A 22700-nucleotide genomic window follows, 5' to 3' on the forward strand; every position below is an offset into this window, starting at 1 on the left:
TGATCATGAAATTATAGCAATTCAGTCACATTTACAGGCTTCACTTCTCATTCTAGTTCTCTTGCACTTTTTACCACATCTGTGGTTTCTTCCTCCACTGAAGTCTTGAACCCCTCGAAGTCATCTGCGAAGGTTGGAATCAACCTCTAAACTCCTGTTAATGTTATTTTGACTTTTTCCCATGAATCATAAATGTTCTTAATGGCATCTAGAATGACGATTCCGTTCCAGAAGGTTTTCTTTTTTTTTTTTTAATTTTTAAATTATTTTTTCAAATTTTTGTGGGTGCATGGTGTATATATTTATGGGGTACATGAGATGTTTTGACACAAGCATGCAGTGTGACGTAAGCACATCATGGAGAATGGGGTATCCATCCCCTCAAGCATTTATCCTTTGGATCACAAATAATCCTCCAGAAGGTTTTCAATGGACTTTGCCCAGGTCCATCAGAGGACTCACTATCTATGGCAGATATAGCCTTATGGAATGTATTTTTAACTAAGAAGACTTGCAAGTCCAAATGACTCTTTGATCCATAGGCTGCAGAATGGATGTTGTATTCCTGTGTTTTCATGCTACTGATAAAGACATACCTGAGACTAGGTAATTTATAAAGGAGAGATGCTTAATGGACTCACAGTTCCACATGGCTGGGGAGGCTTCAGTCATCGTGGAAGGCGAAAGGCACGTCTTACATGGCGGTAGATAAGAGAAAATGATGATAGACAAGCAAAAGGGGAAACTCCTTATAAAATCACCAGATCTCATGAGACTTATTCAATACCATGAGAACAGTATGGGGGAACCACCCCCATGATTTAATCATCTCCCACCAGGTCCTTCCCACAGCATGTGGAAATTATGGGAGCTACAATTCAAGATGAGATTTGGGTGGGGACACAACCAAACCAAATCAGATGTCATGTTTGCAGGCATGAAAACGACATTCATCTCCATGTACATCTCCATCAGAGCTCTTGGCTGACTAGGTGCATTGTCAATGAGCAGCAATATTGTGGAAGAAATCTTTTTTTCTGAGTCACAGGTCTCAACAGTGGGCTTAAAAGTGTTCAGTAAACCATGCTGTGAACAGAGATACTCTCATCTAGGCTCTGTTTTTTTTTTTTTTTTTTTTTAAAGACAGAGTCTGGCTCTGTCGCCCAGGCTGGGGTGCAGTGGCGCGATCTCAGCTCACTGCAAGCTCTGCCTCCTGGGTTTACACCATTCTCCTGCCTCAGCCTCCCGAGTAGCTGGAACTACAGGCGCCCGCCACCACGCCCGGCTAGTTTTTTTTGCATTTTTTAGTAGAGACGGGGTTTCGCCGTGTTAGCCAGGATGGTCTCGATCTCCTGACCTCGTGATCCGCCCGTCTCGGCCTCCCAAAGTGCTGGGATTACAGGCTTGAGCCACCGCACCCGGCTGCTCTGTTGTTTTACTTATAGAGCACACTTTATAAGAGCACACAAATTTAGCATAATTGTTAAGGGCCCTAGGTTTTTCAGAATGGTAAATGAGCATTGACTTCGACTTCAAGTCACCAGCTGCCTGAGCCCCTAACAGGAGAGTGAGCCTGTCCTTTGAAGCTATGAAAGGCCTACATGGCATCTCCTTCCGATAGAAGGCTGTTTGGTCTACATTGAAAATCTGTTGTTTAGTGTAATCATCTTCATCAATGATCTTAGCTAGATCTTCTGGATAACTTACTGCAGTTTCTCCATCAGCACTAGGAATTCACCTTGCATGTTTATATTACAGGGACAGTTTCTCTTTAAACTTCATGAACCAACATTTGCTAGCTTCAAACTTTTCTTCTTCAGCTTCCTCACTTCTCTCAGCTTTCACAGAATCGAGGAGAGTTGGCCAGGCGCGGTGGCTCATGACTGTAATCCCAGCACTTTGGGAGGCTGATGCGGGTGGATCACCTGAGGTCAAGAGGTCAAGACCAGCCTGAGCAACATGGAGAAACCCCGTCTCTACTAAAAATACACAATTAGGCATGGTGGCGCATGCTTGTAATCCCAGCTACTTGGGAGGCTGAGGCAGGAGAATCACTTGAACCCGGGAGGCGGAGGTTGCAGTGAGCCGAGATCACGCCACTGCACTCCAGCCTGGACAAGACAGAAACTCCATCTCAAAAAAAAAGAGAGAGATTTACAAGGTCTCTCTGATTAAGCTTTGGCTTAAGGGAATGTTGTGCCTGGTTTGTTCTTCTCTCCAGACCACTCAGACTTCATCCATATCAACAAAAAGGCTGTTTTGCTTCCTTATCATTTGTATGTTCACTTGGGTAGCACTTTTAACTTCAAGAAGTTTTCCTTTGCATTCACAACATGGCTATCTGGCACAAGAAGCCTAGCTTCTGGCTTATTTTGACTTTTGACATGCCTTAGTGACATGATTTATTGAGGAATCACTAAGCTTAATCATTTATTGCTTTTGATTAAAAGTGACAGATTGTGCCGGGCGCAGTGGCTCACGCCTGTAATCACAGCACTTTGGGAGGCCGAGGCGGGCGGATCACAAGGTCAGGAGATCGAGACCACAGCGAAACCCCGTCTCTATTAAAAAAAAAATACAAAAAATTAGCCGGGTACGGTGGCGGGTGCCTGTAGTCCCAGCTACTCAGGAGGCTGAGGCAGGAGAATGGCGTGAACCCAAGAAGTGGAGCTTGCAGTGAGCCGAGATCGTACCACTGCACGCTAGCCTGGGCGACAGAGCGAGACTCCGTCTCAAAAAAAAAAAAAAAGTGACAGATTGTAACTCTTCATTTGAACACATAGAGGCCATTATTGGGTTATTAATTGGCCTAATTTAAATATTATTGTGACTCAAGGCACAGGAAGGCCTGAGGAGAGGGAGAGAGACAGGGAAATGATGGGTCAGTGGAGCACTCAGAACATAAACACCATTTATTGATTAAGTTCACTGTCTTATATGGGCATGGTTCATGGAGCTCCAAAACAATTACAACAGTAACATCAAGGATCACTGACCACAAATCACCATAGGAGATATAATAGTAATGAAAACACTTGAAATATTGTGAGAATTACCAAAATCTGACACAAAAACAGAAAATGAGCATATGCTTTTGAAAAGATGGTGCTGACAGAGTTGGTCAACTCAGTTTGCCACAAACCTTCAATTTGTTAAAAAAAAAAAAAAAAAAAAGCAGTATCTTCAAAGTGCAATAAAGCACTGCCAATAAAATGAGGTATGCCTGTGTGTGGGAAAAAGTGTAGGTGTGGGGCCAGGAACAATCAGCTCACCAATTACCAGCTGTTGATCTTGGGAAAGTTGATCAGACTCAGACTCTTTTTCCTTTAATGGCCATAATATCATCTTCATAGCATTGCTGATTACTTAATGGAATAATATAGGTAAACGTGAGAATGCAGTAGGAATTATAACTCCTATAACTGATCTACATTCTTTAGTTCTTGGGTATTTACCTAAAAGGTGGCAGTATCCAAAAAACGACATGATTTCTCCTGCAAATCTTTACACTCCAACTTCTCTCTCCAGTAGTGTCAAATAATTTGATGTCCTTCTTTTTTGCTGGCTTTTATTCAGGCAGATTCTCACAAGTGTCACTGATTGGTGAATAATTTCCTTTTTTTTGTGTATAAGAAATCCATTCAAGACCAGCCTGACCAACATAGAGAAACCCCATCTCTACTAAAAGTACACAATTAGCCGGGTGTGGTGGCACATGCCTGTAATCCCACCTGCTTGGGAGGCTGAGGCAGGAGAATTGCTTGAACCCAGCAGGCGGAAGTTGCGGTGAACTGGAGATCGTGCCACTGCACTCTAGCCTGGGCAACAAGAGCAAAACTCCGTCTCAAAAAAAAAAAAACAAAACCAAGAAATCCATAACAATTTTTCAGGGGCTCAGATTGTAGTGCCTCTCTGTATAATCTAGCACAGTTTCCCCCAGCCATCAGAGCTCGAACAGTGGCCAACTGACTGCTGGGTGACACAGACACACAGAGGAGACAGGACCTTAAAGCACACTGGACATTCAATCAGAGCCTTACTTGGAAAACAGACTCACTGCAAAATGAAGGGTCAAAGCCCTCCTTAAGAATGGCAGCTTCTTCGGGTACAGAGATGATGGCAGGTAAACCCTGCTAGCCTCTACAGCTATATTTCCATTTTTATTTTCCAGATAGTGCTTAGCCACATGACTTGATGCCGCCATAAACCAATGGTCTCTAAACTTGGCTGATCCTTCACTGCTGCCCATCAGTTCTTTGCGATGTGTTGGGTTACCTCCCTCTCTAATCCTAATTTCCTGAATCTTATCCATTCTCAACTCAACCCCTATTTCCTCATCTTCAGCAACCTTGCCTCCTATGAGATGAAAATGGAGGGATCAGGCATGAACACTGCTGTGATCCGGATGATAGTGTCTCCTCCAAAATGTATGTTGAAACTGAATCCTCAATGCAGTAACAATAAGAGGTGGGGCATTGGGAGGTGATTACATCATGAGAGCTCTGTGGTCATGAATGAGGTTAGTGCCTTTATTAAAGGACTCAAGGTTGAAGGGACAGCCTCTTGCCCTTCTGACCCTTCTGCCACGAAAGGACACAGGGTTTGTTGCCTCTGAGGGATGCAGCAACAGCCTCATCTTGGAAGCAGAGAGCAGCCCTCACCAGACTCACAACCTGCTGGCACCTTGATCTTGGATTTCTCAGCAACTACAGCAATGAGAAGTAAATGTGTATTGTTTAAAAATTACCCAGTCTTGAGCATTAGGACAAATACTGAATGCATGCGGGGCTTAAAACCTAGATGACAGGTTGATAGGTGCGGCAAACCGCCCTGGCACATGTCTACTATATAACAAACCTGCACGTTCAGCACATGTATCCCAGAACTTAGAGTACGATTTAAAAAAATTACCCAGTCTTTGGTACTTTGTTGAGCAACACAAACAAACAACGGCAAACACTCTCAATGTTCTGTCTCTCCTAATACTCCTCCCCCACCAATCTCCTAAACCTTTCTGCCCCCGCCCTAGTGTCTTCTCTACATCCACTTTTCCCATCTACGTGTGTCCTCGGTCTGATTCTGTCCCTGCTACCCTGAGGCCTTGCTGCGTGAGCCAGTCCCTCTCTCTGAACTCCTTCTGCCAGTGCCTTACCTGAGACGTCTGGCAGCATCCTCAAGTCTTTCCCATTCTAAGTGGGGCAACTCCTCCCAACCCTACGGTCCCCTCCAGCTAATATAAAATTCCTCTTCTCCCCTGTTATTGGCTGAATTGCATTTTCCTAAAACTTACATGTAAAATTCCTAACCTCCAGTGCCTCGGAATGTGATTCTGGAGATAAGGTCCTTACAGAGGTGATTAACTTACAAAGAGGTCATTCCCATGGGCCCCAATCCACTATGACTGATGTCCTCATAAGAATTGGAAGTGAGAACACAGACACACACACGGTGGGGAGACTCGGGGAAAGGGCGGCGGTCTGCAAGCCAAAGAGAGCGACCTGAGGGGGAACCAGCCCCTTGAGGTCAAACTTCCAGCCTCCAAAACTGTGAGAAAATTAATTTCTCCTGTTTAAGCGACCTGCTTCATGGGTACTTTATTATGGCAACCCTGGCAAATTAACACATTCCCTTCAAACCCCCATTCTCCAAAGGGTAGCATGCCTTTGCCCTCGTATTTCTTCTGCTCTCCATTGTCTCCACTCCCTGCAGCCCGGCTGTCTCCACCCTCTTCACCTTCTGGACTCTGCTTTTGGCACAAAGGAACTCAGATCCCTTGGGTCTCCCAACAACGGTCTCTGGCTCACTGCCCTTCCCTGATGCTGCCTTCCCTGTGCTTGCTAGAATTTCTGTCACTCCACCTCGTAAATGTTGAACACAAAATGTAATCCCCAGCTCACTTCTCCACTCACTTCCCTCATTCTGCTTTCTCGAATTTGTGACTCCACTGGGTACTGACCCCAGACGCTTTCAAGGAGCATGTGTAACCACCAGCTCAACACCTCCTGTCTCCCCAAATCCGTGTTCCCCTCAGGATTCCCTTGTTGATTACCATTAGGGGTACAAGGCTTGATCAATCTATCCATAGCGTAAATGTTCTCCATCCCTTGACAATCTTGGAGATTTGGTTTCATTAAGGGAACTACAGGGTTTTCTTATCTCGTGTAACTCTCATGCTGACTTTTCTTTGGTTCCCCTGCTCCATAGGATAACCCCTAAGCCCCCTTCAGCAGGGCAGGTGCAGGCCAAGCTGTCCAGTTTCTCTCTGCTGACTCCTTCCGTGCTCCAAGCGCCCATGGCTTCCCACATCCCCAAGGTCTTTCTCTCCTAAGTGTCTTCTTCACACCAAGCACTAAGCTGAGACTGTCTCCTCCCCTTGATGCCCTAGGCAAGCCCCTCTCCCTGTATCTAGCAGTCCTCATCCTTATGATTCAGCTTGGGTGTACCTTGCCAGAAAGCCTTACCTCTTTCACCTCTCCCTCCTCACTGCTTCCAAAATTCTCCTGCATAGCTGTCTCTGCCTTTTGCTCATTCTTTTCAACATGTTCCGTTAATATGTCTGATTTCCAACCAGAATGTGAGCTCTTTGATGGCTTAGACTGTGCCCATGTAACTAACTCCTGTTATCTCCACTGAAGGAATACGTTTTGAAATTAACTGAGTTATTTACAGATTCTATATCAACCAGAAAAGAAAACTACCTGTGATATTCTGATCCCTGAGCATTCTAATTCTTTAAGGTTTTATCATGTCTCGCACCACTTTTTAAATTATAGTGTTGACTAATTAGCTGATACAGTCTTAGCTGGGGTATTATTCCTCTTGCATTGCTGTTTGTCATGCTATTTGTAGTGACTAGCCTGGAAAAGTCACACCATCTAGGATAAGTTGAGTTGTGTTTGTGGATGATGAATTATATTTCCTTATATTCAAATTTTGCCTTCTTTTTACCCACTTGCCCCTTCCTTCCTTCCTTCCTTCCTTCCTTCCTTCCTTCCTTCCTTCCTTCCTTCCTTCCATCCTCTGTTCTTTTATTTTCTTTTCTTTCAAAACAGAGTTTCACTCTTACTGGCCAGGCTGGAGTGCAATGGCGCGATCTCGGCTCACTGCAACCTCCGCCTCCCGGATTCAAGTGATTCTCTTGCCTCAGCCTCCTGAGAAGCTGGGATTACAGCTGGGATTACAGCCCACCACGCCCGGCTGATTTCTGTATTTTTAGTAGAGACGGGGTTTCACCATCTTGGCCAGGATGGTTTCAAAGTCCTGACCTCAAGTGATCCACCCACCTTGGCCTCTCAAGGTGCTGGGATTACAGGTGTGAGCGCTGCACTTGGCCTCCCACCTGGCTTTTTTCCCCCAATGTTGTAGACTTTAGGGGTGAAGACAGAGAAAGGAAATTTAAAAAGTGGGTCCATCCACTTACTTTAAAGACACGTGCAGTCAACTAATTTTTCCTTTTTTTTTTTTTAAGACCTCACTCTGTTGCCCAGGCTGGAGTGGAGTGGCACGATCTCGGCTCACTGCAACCTCCGCCTTCCGGGTTCAAGCAATTCTCCCACCTCAGCTTCCCAAGTAGCTGGGACTACAGGGGCCCGCCACCACTCTTGGCTATTTTTTGTATGTTTAGTAGAGATGGGGTTTCATCATGTTGGCCAGGTTGGTCTCAAACCCCTGACCTCAGATGATCTGCCCACCTCGGCCTTCCAAAGAGCTGGGATTTCAGGCGTGAGCCACTGAGCCTGGCCGCAGTCAACTAATTTTTGACAAGGGCGCCAAGAGGATACAATGGGAAAAGGGTAGCCTAAGTGTAGGACCAGAAACCACACAACTCCCAAAAGAAAACAGAAGGGAAAGGGCCCTCAACATTAGCCTTGGCAATAATGTTTTGGATATCACAACAAAAGCTCAGGTTACAAAAGCAAAAATAAATAAATGAGATTGTACAAAATGAAAAAGCTTCTGTTAGCAGAGGAAACAATCAACAAAATAAAAAGGCCAGCCACAGTGACTCAAGCCTGTAATCCCAGCACTTTGGGAGGCTGAGGTAGGTGAATCACCAGCAGTTCAAGACCAGCCTGGCCAACATGGTGAAACTCCATCTCTACTAAAAATTACAAAAAAATTAGCCGGGCATAGTGGTGCATGCCTGTAATCCCAGCTACTCAGGAGGCTGAGGCAGCAGAATCACTTGAACCTGGGAGACGGTGCTTGCAGTGAGCCAAGATCGTGCCACTGCACTCCAACCTGGGCAACAGAATGAGACTCTGCCTCAGTAAATAAATAAATAAATAAAATTTTAAAAATAAAAATAAAAAGGCATCCTACAACCAGGGAAAAAATATTTGCAAACCACATAACCAATAAGGTTTGTAGACTATAAATCCAAAATTAATGAAGAACTCTTACAACTCCATAGCAGGAAAGCAAATAACCCCAAAAACCTCAATTTAAAAATGGGCAAAGGTCCGGCCTGGCGTGGTGGCTCACGCCTGTAATCGCAGCACTTTGGGAGGTCGAGGTGGGTGGATCACGAGGTCAAGAGATCAAGACCATCCTGGCTAAACGGTGAAACCCCGTCTCTATCAAATATACAAAAAATTAGCAGGGTGTGGTGGCAGGGGCCTGTAGTTCCAGCTACACTGGGAGGCTAAGTGAGGAGAATGGTGTGAACTCAGGAGGTGGAGACTGCAGTGAGCTGAGATCGCACCACTGCACTCCAGCCTGGGTGACAGAACAAGACTTTGTCTCAAAAAACAAACAAATAAACAAACAAACCAAAACAAATGGGCAAAGGTCCTTGACACAGGGTTTGAACAAGACAAAACAAGAAAAGCAGACAAAACCAGAAGAAACAAAAATAGGCAAAAGATCCGAACAGACATTTCTCTAAAGGGGACATAACAAGAAGCCAGGTGCAGTTGCTCTTCTCTGTAATCCCAGCATTTTGGGAGGCCAAGGCAGGAAGAATGTTTGAATCCAGGTGTTCAAGACCAGCCCAGGCAACATCGTGGGATCTTGTATCCACAAATAATATTTTTTAAAAAATTAGTTGGGTCTGATGGCACACATCTGTGGTCCCAGCTACTGAGGAGACTGAGGTGGGAGAATTGATTGAGCCTGGGCAGTTGAGGCTGCAGTGAGCTGTCATCACACCACTGCACTCCAGCCTCAGTGACAAAGTGAGACTTTGTCTCAACTAAAAAAAAAAAGAAACTGTGGTATATATACACCACATACATATAGTGAATATTATTCAGCCCTAAAAAAGAAGGAGCTCCTGCCATTTGCCACAACATAGATGGACTGGAAGACATTATGCTAAGTAAAATAAGCCAGACACAGAAAGAATAATACTGCATTATATCATTTATATTGGAATTGAAAAAATAAGATCAAATATACAGAGATAGAGAATGATACAGTGGTTATAGGGGGAGGAAACGGGGAGATGTAGGTCAAAGGTTACAAAGTAGGAGATGCATGGGAGGGACGAGTCTAGAGATCTAACGCCAGCATGAGGACGACAGCTAATTAAATTATCTTGTTTTAGGGCATCTTGTGGAATAAGTAGACTTTAGCTGCTCTTTCACAAAAAACGTAACTATGTGAGATGACAGATACGTTAATTTGCTTCATCATAATCACCAACTTACTATATATCTGTATCCTATACAATATAAACCTCAAATATACACAAAATTTATTTCCAAAAAATTAAGTCAGGTAGGCACAGTGGCTCTTGCCTATAATCCCAGCACCTTGAGAGGCTGAGGCAGGCAGATCACTTGAACCTAGGAGTTCGAGACCAGCCTGGGTAACATTGTGAGACCCTGTCTCAACAAATAAATAAATGAAAGTCATGTGGATTTGTCAGTCTGAGTCTGTGTGATTTCATGGCATTGGGATTATCCATGTGGAGACATTCTCATTTACGAGTGTGTCCTTGTGGCAAACATTTCCCCAACCTACTGCCCAGCAGCTGCTTCTCAGACACACTTGTGATCTGGAGCTGCTGTCAACAAAACGTCTCCATAGAAAATGTGGATCTGTTTCATTCCTGACTGGCCGTTGCTGTTCTGCATTGCACAACAGTGCTTTTTTTGTTTTGTTTTGTTTTGTTTTTAGCTGAAACTTGGTAGCTAATGAATAAAGAATGGATTCTCTAGTAGAAGTTTTCCCATAGACTAACACCAGAGTTTCCATAGTGTTCTAGGGGGAAAAAAAACACAAAAAAGCATTATTTTGTTTTGAAAGAGCAAGTTTTTAAAAAAACTCAGCTGATTTTAATTTTTTTTTTTCCCAGTCCCATCCCCTCCAGGAAGATGGCCATTCGTAGAAGATGGTCACTCTTTGGATCCATATCTTGACTTATATCAGCCACAAAACAGTAACATCATATACATCATATAGATAAAGACAGTTTTGAGCCTTTGAAAGTTGGATGAAATGGAATTAGTTTATGTTTCCCTAGGTAATCTAAATGAAAAAAACTTGAATATTTTATTTGAAGTTCATTGCATTTATTTATTTATTTATTTATTTATTTATTTATTTTCGACACAGAGTCTTGCTCTGTCACCCAGGCTGGAGTGCAGTGGTGTGATCTCAGCTCATTGCAACCTCCACCTTCTGGGTTCAAGCAATTATCCTGCCTCAGCCTCCCGAGTAGCTGGGATTACATGCATGCGCCACCAAGCCCGGCTAATTTTTGTATTTTTAGTAGAGATGGAGTTTCAACCATGTTGGCCAGGCTGGTCTCGAACTCTGACCTCATGATCTGCCTGCCTCGGCCTCCCAAAGTGCTGGGATTATAGGCATGAGCCACTGCGCCGCACCAGTCCGTTGCATTTACATTTCACAGAAATGGTTATTGGAGAAAATGATAGGGGTCTTGCTCCCTGAACCAGTCCCTCTCTCTGCCTTCTCTGGAATGACAGAAACACCACTGGCCTAGGAACAGATCTGCTTCCAGGCCCGGTTCTGCCCCCAATTAACCACATCACTTCACCTCTTCATGCTTTCGTGCCCTCCTGAGCTGGGAGACACCACCCTCAAGAGGCACATCCACAAAAGGATGGTGTCTAATGGCCTTCTGGCACCAGCTCTGTGCAAAGCGGCATGAATGGAGCATTCTCGAGGTTAAACATATGGCACATTATAGCCGATTTCCTTTTCATTACTGCCACTTCCTCTGTGGTCACTAATTTCAGGTTGTCTGGAGCTTACAAAAAGAGACATGCAAGTGCGTGTGTCTGTGTGTGTGGTGGAGTGGGAGGGACCTTTGAGGGTTCACTGCAAGAGTAAGATGAGAAGGGAGCTAGGCTAGGATGCAGCCACTGCTCCCCACTTAGAAACACACACGGGCTGGAGGCAGATGAATTGCAGAACTCACAGATGCAGCTCTGTCTGCCATCCACTGTTTCACAGGCTGCAGAGACACAGCAGAGGCAATCCCAGGCAGATAAACCCTGGTGATGGCACCGATAGACCGTCACAATGACTGTGCACAGCTTCCGTAACCAAACCTGAAACCAGGCAAACCCCATTTCAGGTGTCATTACCAGCCCCGCATTCGCTGCCAAGGGTCCCAAGCCTTCTGGGTGCCTGCAGGCCAAGTTTCACTAGCTTGAATGCTATTACCAGGCAAAATTAAAGTGGAAGAATTAATCTGCCTCCGGCACATGCTCTAGGTTTATCAGTTTGTTTCAGATAAAGACTGAAAATTCCACGTATTCGTTCTCCACAATCCAGAAGGCAAAGACAGATTTCGAAGTACAATCGCCAGTATTTCATCTTGGGGCCATTGAAACCTGAGCCTGTGTTCCTTCCCCACAGTGGTAGACTGCATTCCTAGTTGGAGGCATTCAGCTCCATCTGGTCGTTTCATCCCTGGTTAGATAATACCAGACGTATCTATGTAACATACAAGCCACTGTCAAATAGCACTGAGCCATCTCCCTGAGACAGCTGTTTCACACAAGGGCTCTATTGTCTGAGAAGAGCTCGTATCATTTTACTTCAAGTGCTGCGGGAACAAGCATTCTGTCAGCTGTCTTGGCTTGGAGGAAACCTCACTCACTGCAGTTTCTTTATTTTATGATCAAGCCAAAAAAAAAAGTACTATTGACGGTTGGGGTTGAAGGTTTAAAACAAGAACTAAAGTCTTTGCTCTGCTTTGCTTTCATCAGGGAAAATAGTAATTCCACACAACCAAAGAATGTACAGTTACACTGTTCAAAAGATAGCTTGAGGCTCCTGGGCCACTCTAAATGCTTGCTTTCGGTCTGCCTTTTGTTACCCACATTTGATCAGTTTCAGGTGAACTAGGAAAGTGTTTTCCAGCCCTGTGAGACCAAAAGCAGCTGTCACAATTAGCATAATGACATCACAAAATAATTAATAACTAAATAACTATTTAAAATTAGATGAACTCTTTCTTCTTCAACTCTCCAATAGAGAAAGATGATTACAACTACCCCACATGCAATATCTGAACCTCAAATTTCCAGTGAGTAAATAGGTTATTTTCCAAACTTTTTTTTTTTTTTTTTTTGCCATGGATGCATTGTATTTTGAATTCAGGGAGTCATTTAACAAAACACATTCTTACACGAATATGAACATGAACTTGGTTGTTCTGCTTATCTTTAGCTGCTACTGCCTATTTCTGAGTTTTTGTTTTTTTGTTTTTCTATTTTTTGTTTTGTTTTGTTTTTGTTGTTTTTCATTTGTTTGAGACAGAGTCTCCATCTGTCTCCCAGGCTGGAGTGCAGTGGCACAATCACGGCTCACTGTAGCCTTGACCCCTGGGCTCAAGCAATGCTCTCACCTCAGCCTCCTGAGTAGCTGGGACCATAGGTGCATGCCACCAAGCCTGCCTAACTAAAAATATATGAATTTTTGTAGAGATACGGTCTCTGTTGCCCAGCCCAATCTTGAACTCCTGGGCTCAAGCGATCCTCATGGCATGGCCTCCCAAAGTTCTGGGATTACAGGCAGGAGCCACCACGTGCGGTGGGGGTATTTTAAAATTGTGATACAATAGACATAAGATTTGCCATTTTAACCATATTTACGTGTACTATTCAGAGGCATTATGTACATTCACCAAACATTTAAAAATATTTAAAAGTTGGGATAATTCTGGTACCCCACAAAATAAATCGTGTGATTAGAATCTTCCATTTTTTTCCTCTATCCTATTTATCTTTCCATGATGACTTCAAGACCAGATCTCCTGGGCGGATATTGTTATGGGACCACATTTGTCAGGCACCCTGAAGAGAGGCCCTCCTTCTGCAGGCCCACAGATAGAGGTATCTGTGCTGGACCCATTTATCAAAGCTATTTTTCTGGTGTGCACAGAATGAAAACAAACAAAAGCTGGTTGCTTAGAATTTGGCTATGCCTGCCAAGTGGGATTGGCCTCTCTTCCTTACCGCCCCTCGTATAAAAAAAGAAAAGGTTAAGTCAGAGAATTAGTGAAACAAAGGCCCTCTGCAACTCTAGGCCCAGTTATCAGAACAGAGTGGTGGTTGCCAAGGAGTCAGGGACAGATCCGTATGGCGGGCTTTAAGGAGGACAGTGCCAGGCAACACAAAGTATCATTATCTTGTCAAATGTTATTCATGTGTATCTGTTCTATCAGACACTTCTGTTTTCTGTGACCTTGGACAAGATACTGCCAGAGAGCTGTTGTGAGGGCAAATAAAACAGCACCTGTCAAAGTCTCTAGGCCATCGTCAGGGGTATTGTGAGGACAAGATGAATATTCTTTCATGCGCTGATATTCTCCCTTCTTCCTGGGGAGGGTTGCTACTGCCTTACGGTCCGATTCTCCCTGATCTGTATTGGCCACATTTGAAACTGGTGACTCTGTCCTGGGCGCAGGGTTTGCCACTGCACTGACTAGAATTTTGGAATCCTAGTAGTTTGAAGCTCCTATTTCATGTTTCTTAAAGTATGAAAAAATAGAGAAAGGCTTCAAGTGTTTGTGGAATGGAATTGTGTCTTAAGAATGAGACAGGACACATGAGGTTCATCTGGACTAGCCACCTGTCCCACACGGAAGTGCTTTCCATCACTTCTGTGGCAGGTGCCTATCTCTCTTCCATATCCTCGTCCTGATCAGAAGAGCTCATCATCTGTCATGGGAACACCTTTCCAGTTTCTGGCAACAAGAACTGTTACTTGCTATGGTCTGAATGTCTGTGCTCATCTGAAATTCATACGTTGAAACCTAATCGCCAATGTATAATAGTAAGAGAGGGGGCCTATAGGAGGTGAGTAGGTCTCAGGGACACAGTCCTCATGAATAGGGTTACTACGCTTATCAAGGAGGTCCAGGAAGCTTGTCCGCTCCCTCCATCATGAGGCTGCAGCAAGAAGGTGCCATCTTCAAAACAGAGAGCAGCCCTCGCCAGACACCACACCTGCCAGTGTCTTGATCTTGGACTTCCCAGCCTCCAGAACTGTAAGCAATAAATTTCTACTGTTTATACATTACCCAGTCTGGGGTATTTTGTTATAGCAGCCTGAAATGACTAAGATATTACTTATTGAGTATTTTTTTTAGCTAATTAGGAAGAAAGGTTTTGCTAAGTAAAATACTTTTTTTTTTTTTTTTTTTTTTTTGAGACGGAGTCTCGCTCTGTCACCCAGGCTGGAGTGCAGTGGCCGGATCTCAGCTCACTGCAAGCTCCGCCTCCCGGGTTTACGCCATTCTCCTGCCTCAGCCTCCCGAGTAGCTGGGACTACAGGCGCCTGCCACCTCGCCCGGCTAAATTTTTGTATTTTTAGTAGAGACGGGGTTTCACTGTGTTACCCAGGATGGTCTCGATCTCCTGACCTCGTGATCCGCCCGTCTCGGCCTCCCAAAGTGCTGGGATTACAGGCTTGAGCCACCACGCCCGGCCGTAAAATACTTTTATAAAACAGAATTTCCAGACTATTTCAAGGACTCAAATACATATTTACTGATCCCCTGTTATGCGTCAGAGGGTCTGGTGATATAAAGATGAGTAAGACAAGAATAATTTCTGTTTTCAGAAAGCTTACTTTTTAGTAGAGGAGAAAGATACATCGATTACTATAAAATAATGTGGGAATTACCCAAAGGACAAATACACAGGGCATGACAGGAACACCAGGGCGATACCCAGTTCAGCTTGAACAACAAATTAGGAAGGAACAACAGATGGTTGGGCAGTTCCCTCATGTTCATTATCTTGGGACTTTGCCAGCAGTGTACATTTCAAAATACAAATACGTTTCTCTTTCATCCTGAACATAGGCTGAGAAGCTGGTTTTCTGACAAGATTTTCAACCTTTCAAATATATGTTATTGTATTAGAATACAATTGACTTGTTTTCCTAGCTCCTTTAGTTTTTCCTAAATCTTTATACAATGAGTCTCCTCACACATCATCATAGAATTGGGTTGAGAGAGGTAGATCAAGTCTCAGATTGAAAGGCCAATTAAAAGAAAACATCAGAGAAGTAGTTTCCAAGAGTCCTGTTGAAAGCCAGCCAGGAGCTGGGTGGGGGGCTCATGCCTGTAATTTTGGCATTTTGGGAGGCGAAAGTAGGGGGATTGCTTGAGGCCAGGAGTTTGAGATCAGCCTGGGCAACACAGCAAGACTCTGTCTCTACAAAATTTTTAAAAATTAGCCAGGCATGGTAGTGTACACCTGTAGTCACAGCTACTCAGGAGGCTGAGGGGAGAGGATCACTTGGGCCCAGGATGTCCAGGCTACAGTGAGCTATGAGCCCATCACTGCACTCCAGCCTGGGTCACAGGGCAAGACTCTGCCAAAAGAAAGAAAAGAAAACAAAAGAAAGAAAGGAAGAAAAAGCAAGAAAAAGAGAGAGAGAACACCAATCAGGAAGCTAGAAGGAGAACCAAGTTTGAGAATTGAAATCTGAAAGACAGCTTGTGCTGCTGAGCAATGGCACAGGATGTCATTGTTCCTCAGTTGCTGGCATTTTTCCTAGGAAAACCTGATAAATTGTGAGTAGGTCCACAAGGAGAAAAGTGAATAAGATGATCCAACTAAGACTTTCTTACTTAAACCTACTCCTGCTCCCTCCGCTGCTGAGAGGTACCTTGTTTACCTGTCACCAGGGCAAGGACCTAATTGTGCTTGGGGGTCAACACTCAGGTGAGTCTGCAGTGGCACTAACAGGGGCAAATGTCAAGATTTACTTTTCCACTGCCAAGTTGTTTGCACTCATAATATGAAAAAGCAAAGGAAACCCATGTATGGGTTTTACAAAAACCTGTTAATGAATTTCCTAACTTGCTCATAAAGGCAAGCGATAAGCTAGTCATTCATTTGACAGCGGTCAGGCAGGAGGTGCAGACTGGAGCTGTGAGTGAGGGAATGGACACAGTGAGGACATCCCCAATCTGATGACAACTGTTATTTTCCAGACTCCATTTCATAAAAAAATGATTCCCCTAGGGAAAAACTCACTACTCTTTGACACCACTAGTTTGGAACATTTAGTAAATTTACTTAACATGATTTACAGTAGATGTTAAATCTAACTAAGAAATTATTGACCGGGCGCTGTGGCTCACCCCTGTAATTCTAGCACTTCGGGAGGCTGAGACGGGTGGATCACCTGAGGTCAGGAGTTCAAGACCAGACTGGCCAACATGGTGAAACCCTGTCTCTACTAAAAACACAAAAATTAGCTGGGCATGGTGGCGGGTGCCTGTAATCCCAGCTACTCAGGAGGCTGAGGCAGAAGAATTGCTTGAACCCAGGAGGAAGAGGTTGCAGTGAGCTGAAATCGTGCCATCGCACTCCAGCCCGGGTGACAAGAGCAAGACTCTGTTTAAAAAAAAAAAAAAATTATTGTTGTTTTTTTAGGTATGATAATGCATGATAATATTTTACCTTTTTTGAGTCGGAGTCTTGCTCTGTCACCCAGGCTGGAGTGTAGTAGCTATGATGTCAGTTCACTGCAACCTCTACCTCACGGGTTCAAGCGATTCTCTGCTTCAGCCTCCTGAGTAGCTAGGATTACAGGGGCCCGCCTCCACACCTGGCTAATTTGTGTATTTTTACTAGAGATGGGGTTTCACCATGTTGGCCAGGCTGGTCTAGAACTCCTGACCTCAAGTGATCTGCCTGTCTCAGCCTCCCAAAGTGCTAGGATTGTAGGCGTGAGCCACCACACACGGCCTATGATTATATTTACAAAAATGTTTTCTATGAGTGTGAGCTACATAGGGAAGTGACGGATGCCCTTGGATTTTCTTTCTTTCTTTTGTTTTTTTTTGAGACAGAGTCTCACTCTGGTGCCCAGGCTAGAGTGCAGTGGCACAATCTCAGTTTGCCACAACTTCTTCCTCTGAATTTAAGCAATTCTCCTGCCTCAGCCTCCCAAGTTGCTGGGATTACAGGTGCGTGCCATTGCACCTGGCTAATTTTTGTATTTTTAGAAGAAATGGTATTTCACCATGTTGGCTATACTGGTCTTGAACTCCTGATCTCAAGCAATCCTCCTGCCTTAGCCTCCCAAAGTGCTGGGATTACAGGTATGAGCCACCACACCTGGCCCTGGATTTTCTTAAAAATACTCTGACAACAATAACTACTAATGGGGGAGATAAGACTGACCAGTTGTTGAAGCAGGTGATGAATACATGGGTACTCATCATGTTAAACTCTCTACTTTTGTGCATGTTTAAAAATGTTCATAATAGGCCGGGCATGGTGGTTTATGCCTTTAATCCCAGCACTTTGGGAGGCCGAGGCTGGTGGATCACCTGAGGTCAGGAGTTCAAGACCAGCTAGACCAACAAACCCCTTCTCTACTAAAAATACAAAAGTGGCTGCATGTGGTGGCACATGCCTATAATCCCAGCTACTTGGGAGGCTGAGGCAGGAGAATAGCTTGAACCCAGGAGGCGGACGTTGTGGTGAGCCAAGATCGCACCATCGCACTCCAGCTTGGGCAACAAAAGCGAAACTCCGTCTCATAAAAAAAAAGAAAAAGTTCATAATAAAAATTGAAAAAGTAATTTAAAAAACAAGTCTAAAAAGTTACTTCATAGCAATACTCTTTTAGATCCTTCCCACATAGACATGAAGTAGGCATTAATGCCTACCACCAAATTTCTTTGTTTCAAAAATATCATCAGTTGGAGGATCCACCATTAATTTAATAATAACGTTTCAGAGGAAAATAAACACACAACATTAAAATACATACTGATGGCTGGGCGTGGTGGCTCACACCTGTAATCCCAGCACCTTGGGAGGCCCAGACAGGCAGATCACGAGGTCAGGAGATCGAGACCATCCTGGCTAACATGGTGAAACCCCGTCTCTCCTAAAAATACAAAAAAAGTAGCCGGGCGTGGTGGCGGGTGCCTATAGTTCCAGCTACTTGGGAGGCTGAGGCAGGAGAATGGCCTGAACCCGGGAGGCAGAGCTTGCAGTGAACTGAGATCGCCCCACTGGACTCCAGCCTGGGCGACAGAGCGAGACTCCGTCTCAAAAAAATAAATAAAATAAAATAAAATAAAATACATACTGATTATAAATAAGCTACATTCTAATTTCAGAATTGTTGAAAACATGTAAAACATGCCTCAGAATTGAGATAATTTGACAATTTTTCTTTTTCAACTGTTAATATAATTTGATAATTTTTCTTTTTCAATTGTTAATTTTTCTTTTTCAAATGTTAAAAGGTCAAGTTTGAAAATAATAGTGTGCAGGCTGGGCACAGTGTCTCACGACTGTAATCCCAGCACTTTGGGCGGCCGAGGTGGGTGGATTGCTTCAGTTCAGTAGTTCAAGACCAGCCTGGGCAACATGGCAAAACGCTGCCGCTACCAAAAATACAAAAATCAGCATGGGGTGCATGCCTGCAGTCCCAACTACTTGGGAGGTTGAGGCTGGGGTGAGCCATGATTGCGCCACTGCACTCTAACTTGGGTAAGGAGTGAGGCCCTGTCTGAAAAAAGAAAGAAAAGAATAGTGGGCAAAAAATAGTGTCCATTATTTATTTTATGTATGCATCATGTATTTCACTTTAGCCCATTCAATTGTAATAAGATTATAAAATGTATTACTATAGCAGCTAAAGGGTTTGCCTCTGTAAATCCTAAGAGAAAGCACCTGTCAGACAGACAAGAAGGCAAATAGGTGGAGGTTTCTACTGGCCTATACATTATAAGCCTTGTTTTAATGCTGTATGTTGATGAGAATAACAAAATCATAAAGAATATAAATCCCCAATGTACCAGTATCTATGGACCTTGAAAAAGTTAGCATTATTTATATATTTATTTTTAGAGCTGGGGTCTTGCTCCGTCACCCAGGCTGGAGTGCAGTGGTGTGATCACAGCTCACTGCAGCCTCTAACCCCCGGACTCGAGCGATCCTTCCACCTCAGTCTCTTGAATCAGCTGGGACTACAGGTGGGCACCACTGCACTGGGCTAGTTAGAATTATTTTCTTTTTTTATTTAAAAAGAATTTTGTGGGTATATAGTAGATGTCTGTATTCGTGGGATACACGAGACGTTTTGTTTAGAACTATTTTCAATCCTGTGAGAATCAGCGACATTCCAGGATCATCTTGGAGAAGAGGGACCAAGTTAGAGACATGAAAGCGCCTCCACGCAGAGCTTGGTATTTTCAGAGAGAAAGAGAACGTCATGGGCCTAGAGCTAAGGACAGCGCTACATCTGTCTACCAGGGCTTTTCTTGGTTTTGTGCTGTGCAGGCACTTCTGGACTCAGCTGGGATCACCTGGCTCGCCTTCGTGTTCTGGTTTGGGGTGTGGAACGTCAAGGTTATACAAGTGAAGTTGGCAGAGAAGAAAACAACAAGGTCTGCACACGCAAAGCAACCCCAGCCCCAGGGGACGGGTGTGGCGCGGTGGGTGGCATTACTTACTGTCTTCGGGCAGGCTGTTTTCCCGTTCTTCCCGCTCCATCTGTTGGCACCACCCCTCCATGCGGTCTCGCTCTGCCTGGAGCAGCTTCAGGAACCAGTGGCCGTCCCGGTGGCACACTGACCTTTGCACGGCCTCCAGAGGGTCTTCAGTGATAGAGTCAATCCAGGGGTCCGGAGGAGGCAGAATAGAGGGGTCAAAATCCGTGTCAAAGTCATCATCGGCGGCACAGGCGTGGTAATGGTTTCCTGAGCCCTGAATGCTGACTGTGGAGGTGCTGGCATCGCGGGAGAACTGTCTGGCCATTGGGCCAGGACACGAATTGTCCTCTATAGATTCCAGAGAATTTTCCAGATTATCATGGAAGTCCAGGTCGGCCTGCACTGCTGTCGTCACACTGTTGGATCGAGTGAACCTGCGGAAACTTGGGAGAATAGAATAAAGAACTTTAGTTAGAGGATATTTCTTTCTTTCTTTCCTTTTCCTTTCTCTTTTTTGTTTGTTTGTTTGCTTGTTTTTTGGAGCCAGGCTGGAGTGCAGTGGCGCGATCTTGGCTCACAGCAACCTCCACCTCCCGGGTTCAAGCGATTCTCCCACCACAGCCTCCCGAGTAGCTGAGATTACAGGTATATGCCACCATATCCGGCTAATTTTTGTATTTTTAGTAGAGAAGAAGTTTCACCATGTTGGCCAGGCTGGTTTCAAACTACTGACCTCAAGTGATCTGCCTGCCTCGGCCTCCCAAAGTGCTGAGATTACAGGTGTGAGCCACTGCACCTGGCAAGGATATTTCTTGAAGCAAAACTACTTTCTACTTTACTCACCGGGTGTGACCATTAGAAGTCTCATCTTCTCAATCTTCTCTGTGTGTGTGTGTGTGTGTGTGTGTGTTGGGGGTGGTGGTGGCAGGGGTAGACCCTTGAGGCAAGCACATTGATTGTCATAGCTTCAAAGTGAAGAGCACGAATCTCATGTTTGCTCAATATGGAATATTAAAGCGTATCAAGAGAAATTTTATAGGTGGGACAAAGCGCTGAACTATTAAAGCCAGTAGAATGTCCAGCTCTATCATTCCTTACCTGAAGTGTCCCACTTCCTCCCCAAATATGGGGTGACTTAAGTCCTGAAATTCAGGTTGGTGATGAGTAAGGAAACAATTCACTGGTATCTTAGTCTGGGTAATTTGCTTAGAAATAGGGAGAAAGGGCCCAGCGCGGTGGCTCATGCCTGTAATCCCAGCACTTTGGGAGGCCAAGACGGGCGGATCACGAGGTCAGGAGATCAAGACCATCCTGGCTAACACGGTGAAATCCCGTCTCTACTTAAAAATACCAAAAATTAGCCGGGTGTGGTGGCAAGCACCTGTAGTCCCAGCTACTGGGGAGGCTGAGGCAGGAGAATAGCATGAACCCAGGAGGCGGAGGTTGCAGTGACCTGAGATTGCGCCACCGCACTCTAGCGACAGAGCGAGATTCCGTCTCAAAAAAAAAAAAAAAAAAGAAAAAGAAAAGAAAAGAAAAAAAGAAATGGGAAGAAAGGCCAGGCGTTGTGGCTCACGCCTGTAATTCCAGCACTTTGGGAGGCCGAGGTGGGCAGATCACCTGAGGTCGGGAGTTTGAGACCAGCCTGATCAACATGGAAAAAATCCCGTCTCTACTAAAAATACAAAAAAAATTAGCTGGGCATGGTGATGCATGCCTGTAATCCCACCTACTCGGGAGGCTGAGGCAGGAGAATAGCTTGAACCCAGGAAACGGAGGTTGTGGTGAACTGAGATCGCGCCATTGCACTCCAGCCTGGGCAACTCCATCTCAAAAAAAAAAAAAAAAAAAAAAAAGAAAGAAAAGAAAAAAAAATGTGGAAAAACATAACCTAACCTGGACCAAAACTACCATGAATCCTGCGAAGCCACATTTTTCCAGGGGCAACTCTTACCAAAGACTTCCTGAAAGCAAACTGAAGTAAGTGTCTTCCTTCTTTTCTTCCTTCCTTCCTTTCTTTCCTTCCTCCCTCCCTCCCTCCCTCTCCCTCCTTCTTTCCTTCCTTCCTTCCTTCCTTCCTTCCTTCCTTCCTTCCTTCCTTCCTTCCTTCCTTCCTTCCTTCCTTCTTTCCTTCCTTCTCTCTCTCTCTCTCTCTCTCTCTTTCTTTCTTGAGACAGAGTCTTGCTCTGCTGCCCAGGCTGGAGTGCAGTGGCACAATCTCAGCTCACTGCAACCTCAGACTCCCTGGTTCAAGTGATTCTCCTGCCTCAGTCTCCCAAATAGCTGGGATTACAGTCATGCACCACTATGCCCACCTAATTTTTGTATTTTTAGTAGAGATGGGGTTTTGCCAAGTTGGCCAGGCTGGTCTCGACCTCCTGACCTCAGGCGATCTGCCTGCCTCTGCCTCCCAAAGTGCTGGGATTACAAGGTGTGAGCCACCACACTCAGCCCAAACTGAGATTTCAATAGCTTCCTCTTAAAATTAAAACTCGTTTGCCTGGTAAGGGTTTACCTTTCTCTTAGTCATGCAGGTACAAAGCCTTGGGAGCAAACATCAGCTTATAGTTCTCTATTAGGGCTCTGTATTTCTGCCCTCACCTGCGCCTTTAATTTTCTTTTCACAGTTCTAGCAAGGTGATGAAAGACACCTTGTTCACAGATTAAGTCTGAGCATTTTACATGGATGTCCATGAGATCAGTGTTTCTCAACCAAAGCGCCCTGTATATCTCTGGCTGAACCCCGCAATGAAGGGGAGAACATGTGGAAGGTGGGAGGGGAGGGAGAAGAGGAGAGAAATGA

The 22700-nt window shown here is 44.6% G+C and overlaps 1 protein-coding gene and 1 long non-coding RNA gene across 27 annotated transcripts in view; one reads left to right on the top strand and one right to left on the bottom strand.

Annotated features, from left to right (window-relative positions):
* LOC105478831 (uncharacterized) overlaps positions 1–122 on the top strand; it is a 47445-nt gene extending 47323 nt beyond the window's left edge. For all 5 annotated transcript variants that reach the window (XR_011617303.1, XR_011617304.1, XR_011617306.1 and 2 more), the window contains one exon: positions 57–122. This is a non-coding gene — a long non-coding RNA (uncharacterized lncRNA). The remainder of the gene's footprint in view (positions 1–56) is intronic.
* Positions 1–22700, bottom strand: part of LOC105478829 (DLG associated protein 1) — a 493816-nt gene that overhangs the window by 21581 nt on the left and 449535 nt on the right. For all 22 annotated transcript variants that reach the window (XM_011736479.3, XM_071085837.1, XM_011736488.2 and 19 more), the window contains one exon: positions 19919–20340. In XM_011736479.3, coding sequence (XP_011734781.1) covers positions 19919–20340 — 422 coding nt within the window. The remainder of the gene's footprint in view (positions 1–19918; positions 20341–22700) is intronic.

Source organism: Macaca nemestrina, chromosome 19 (genome assembly GCF_043159975.1).
Source record: "Macaca nemestrina isolate mMacNem1 chromosome 19, mMacNem.hap1, whole genome shotgun sequence".
NCBI lineage: Eukaryota > Metazoa > Chordata > Mammalia > Primates > Cercopithecidae > Macaca > Macaca nemestrina.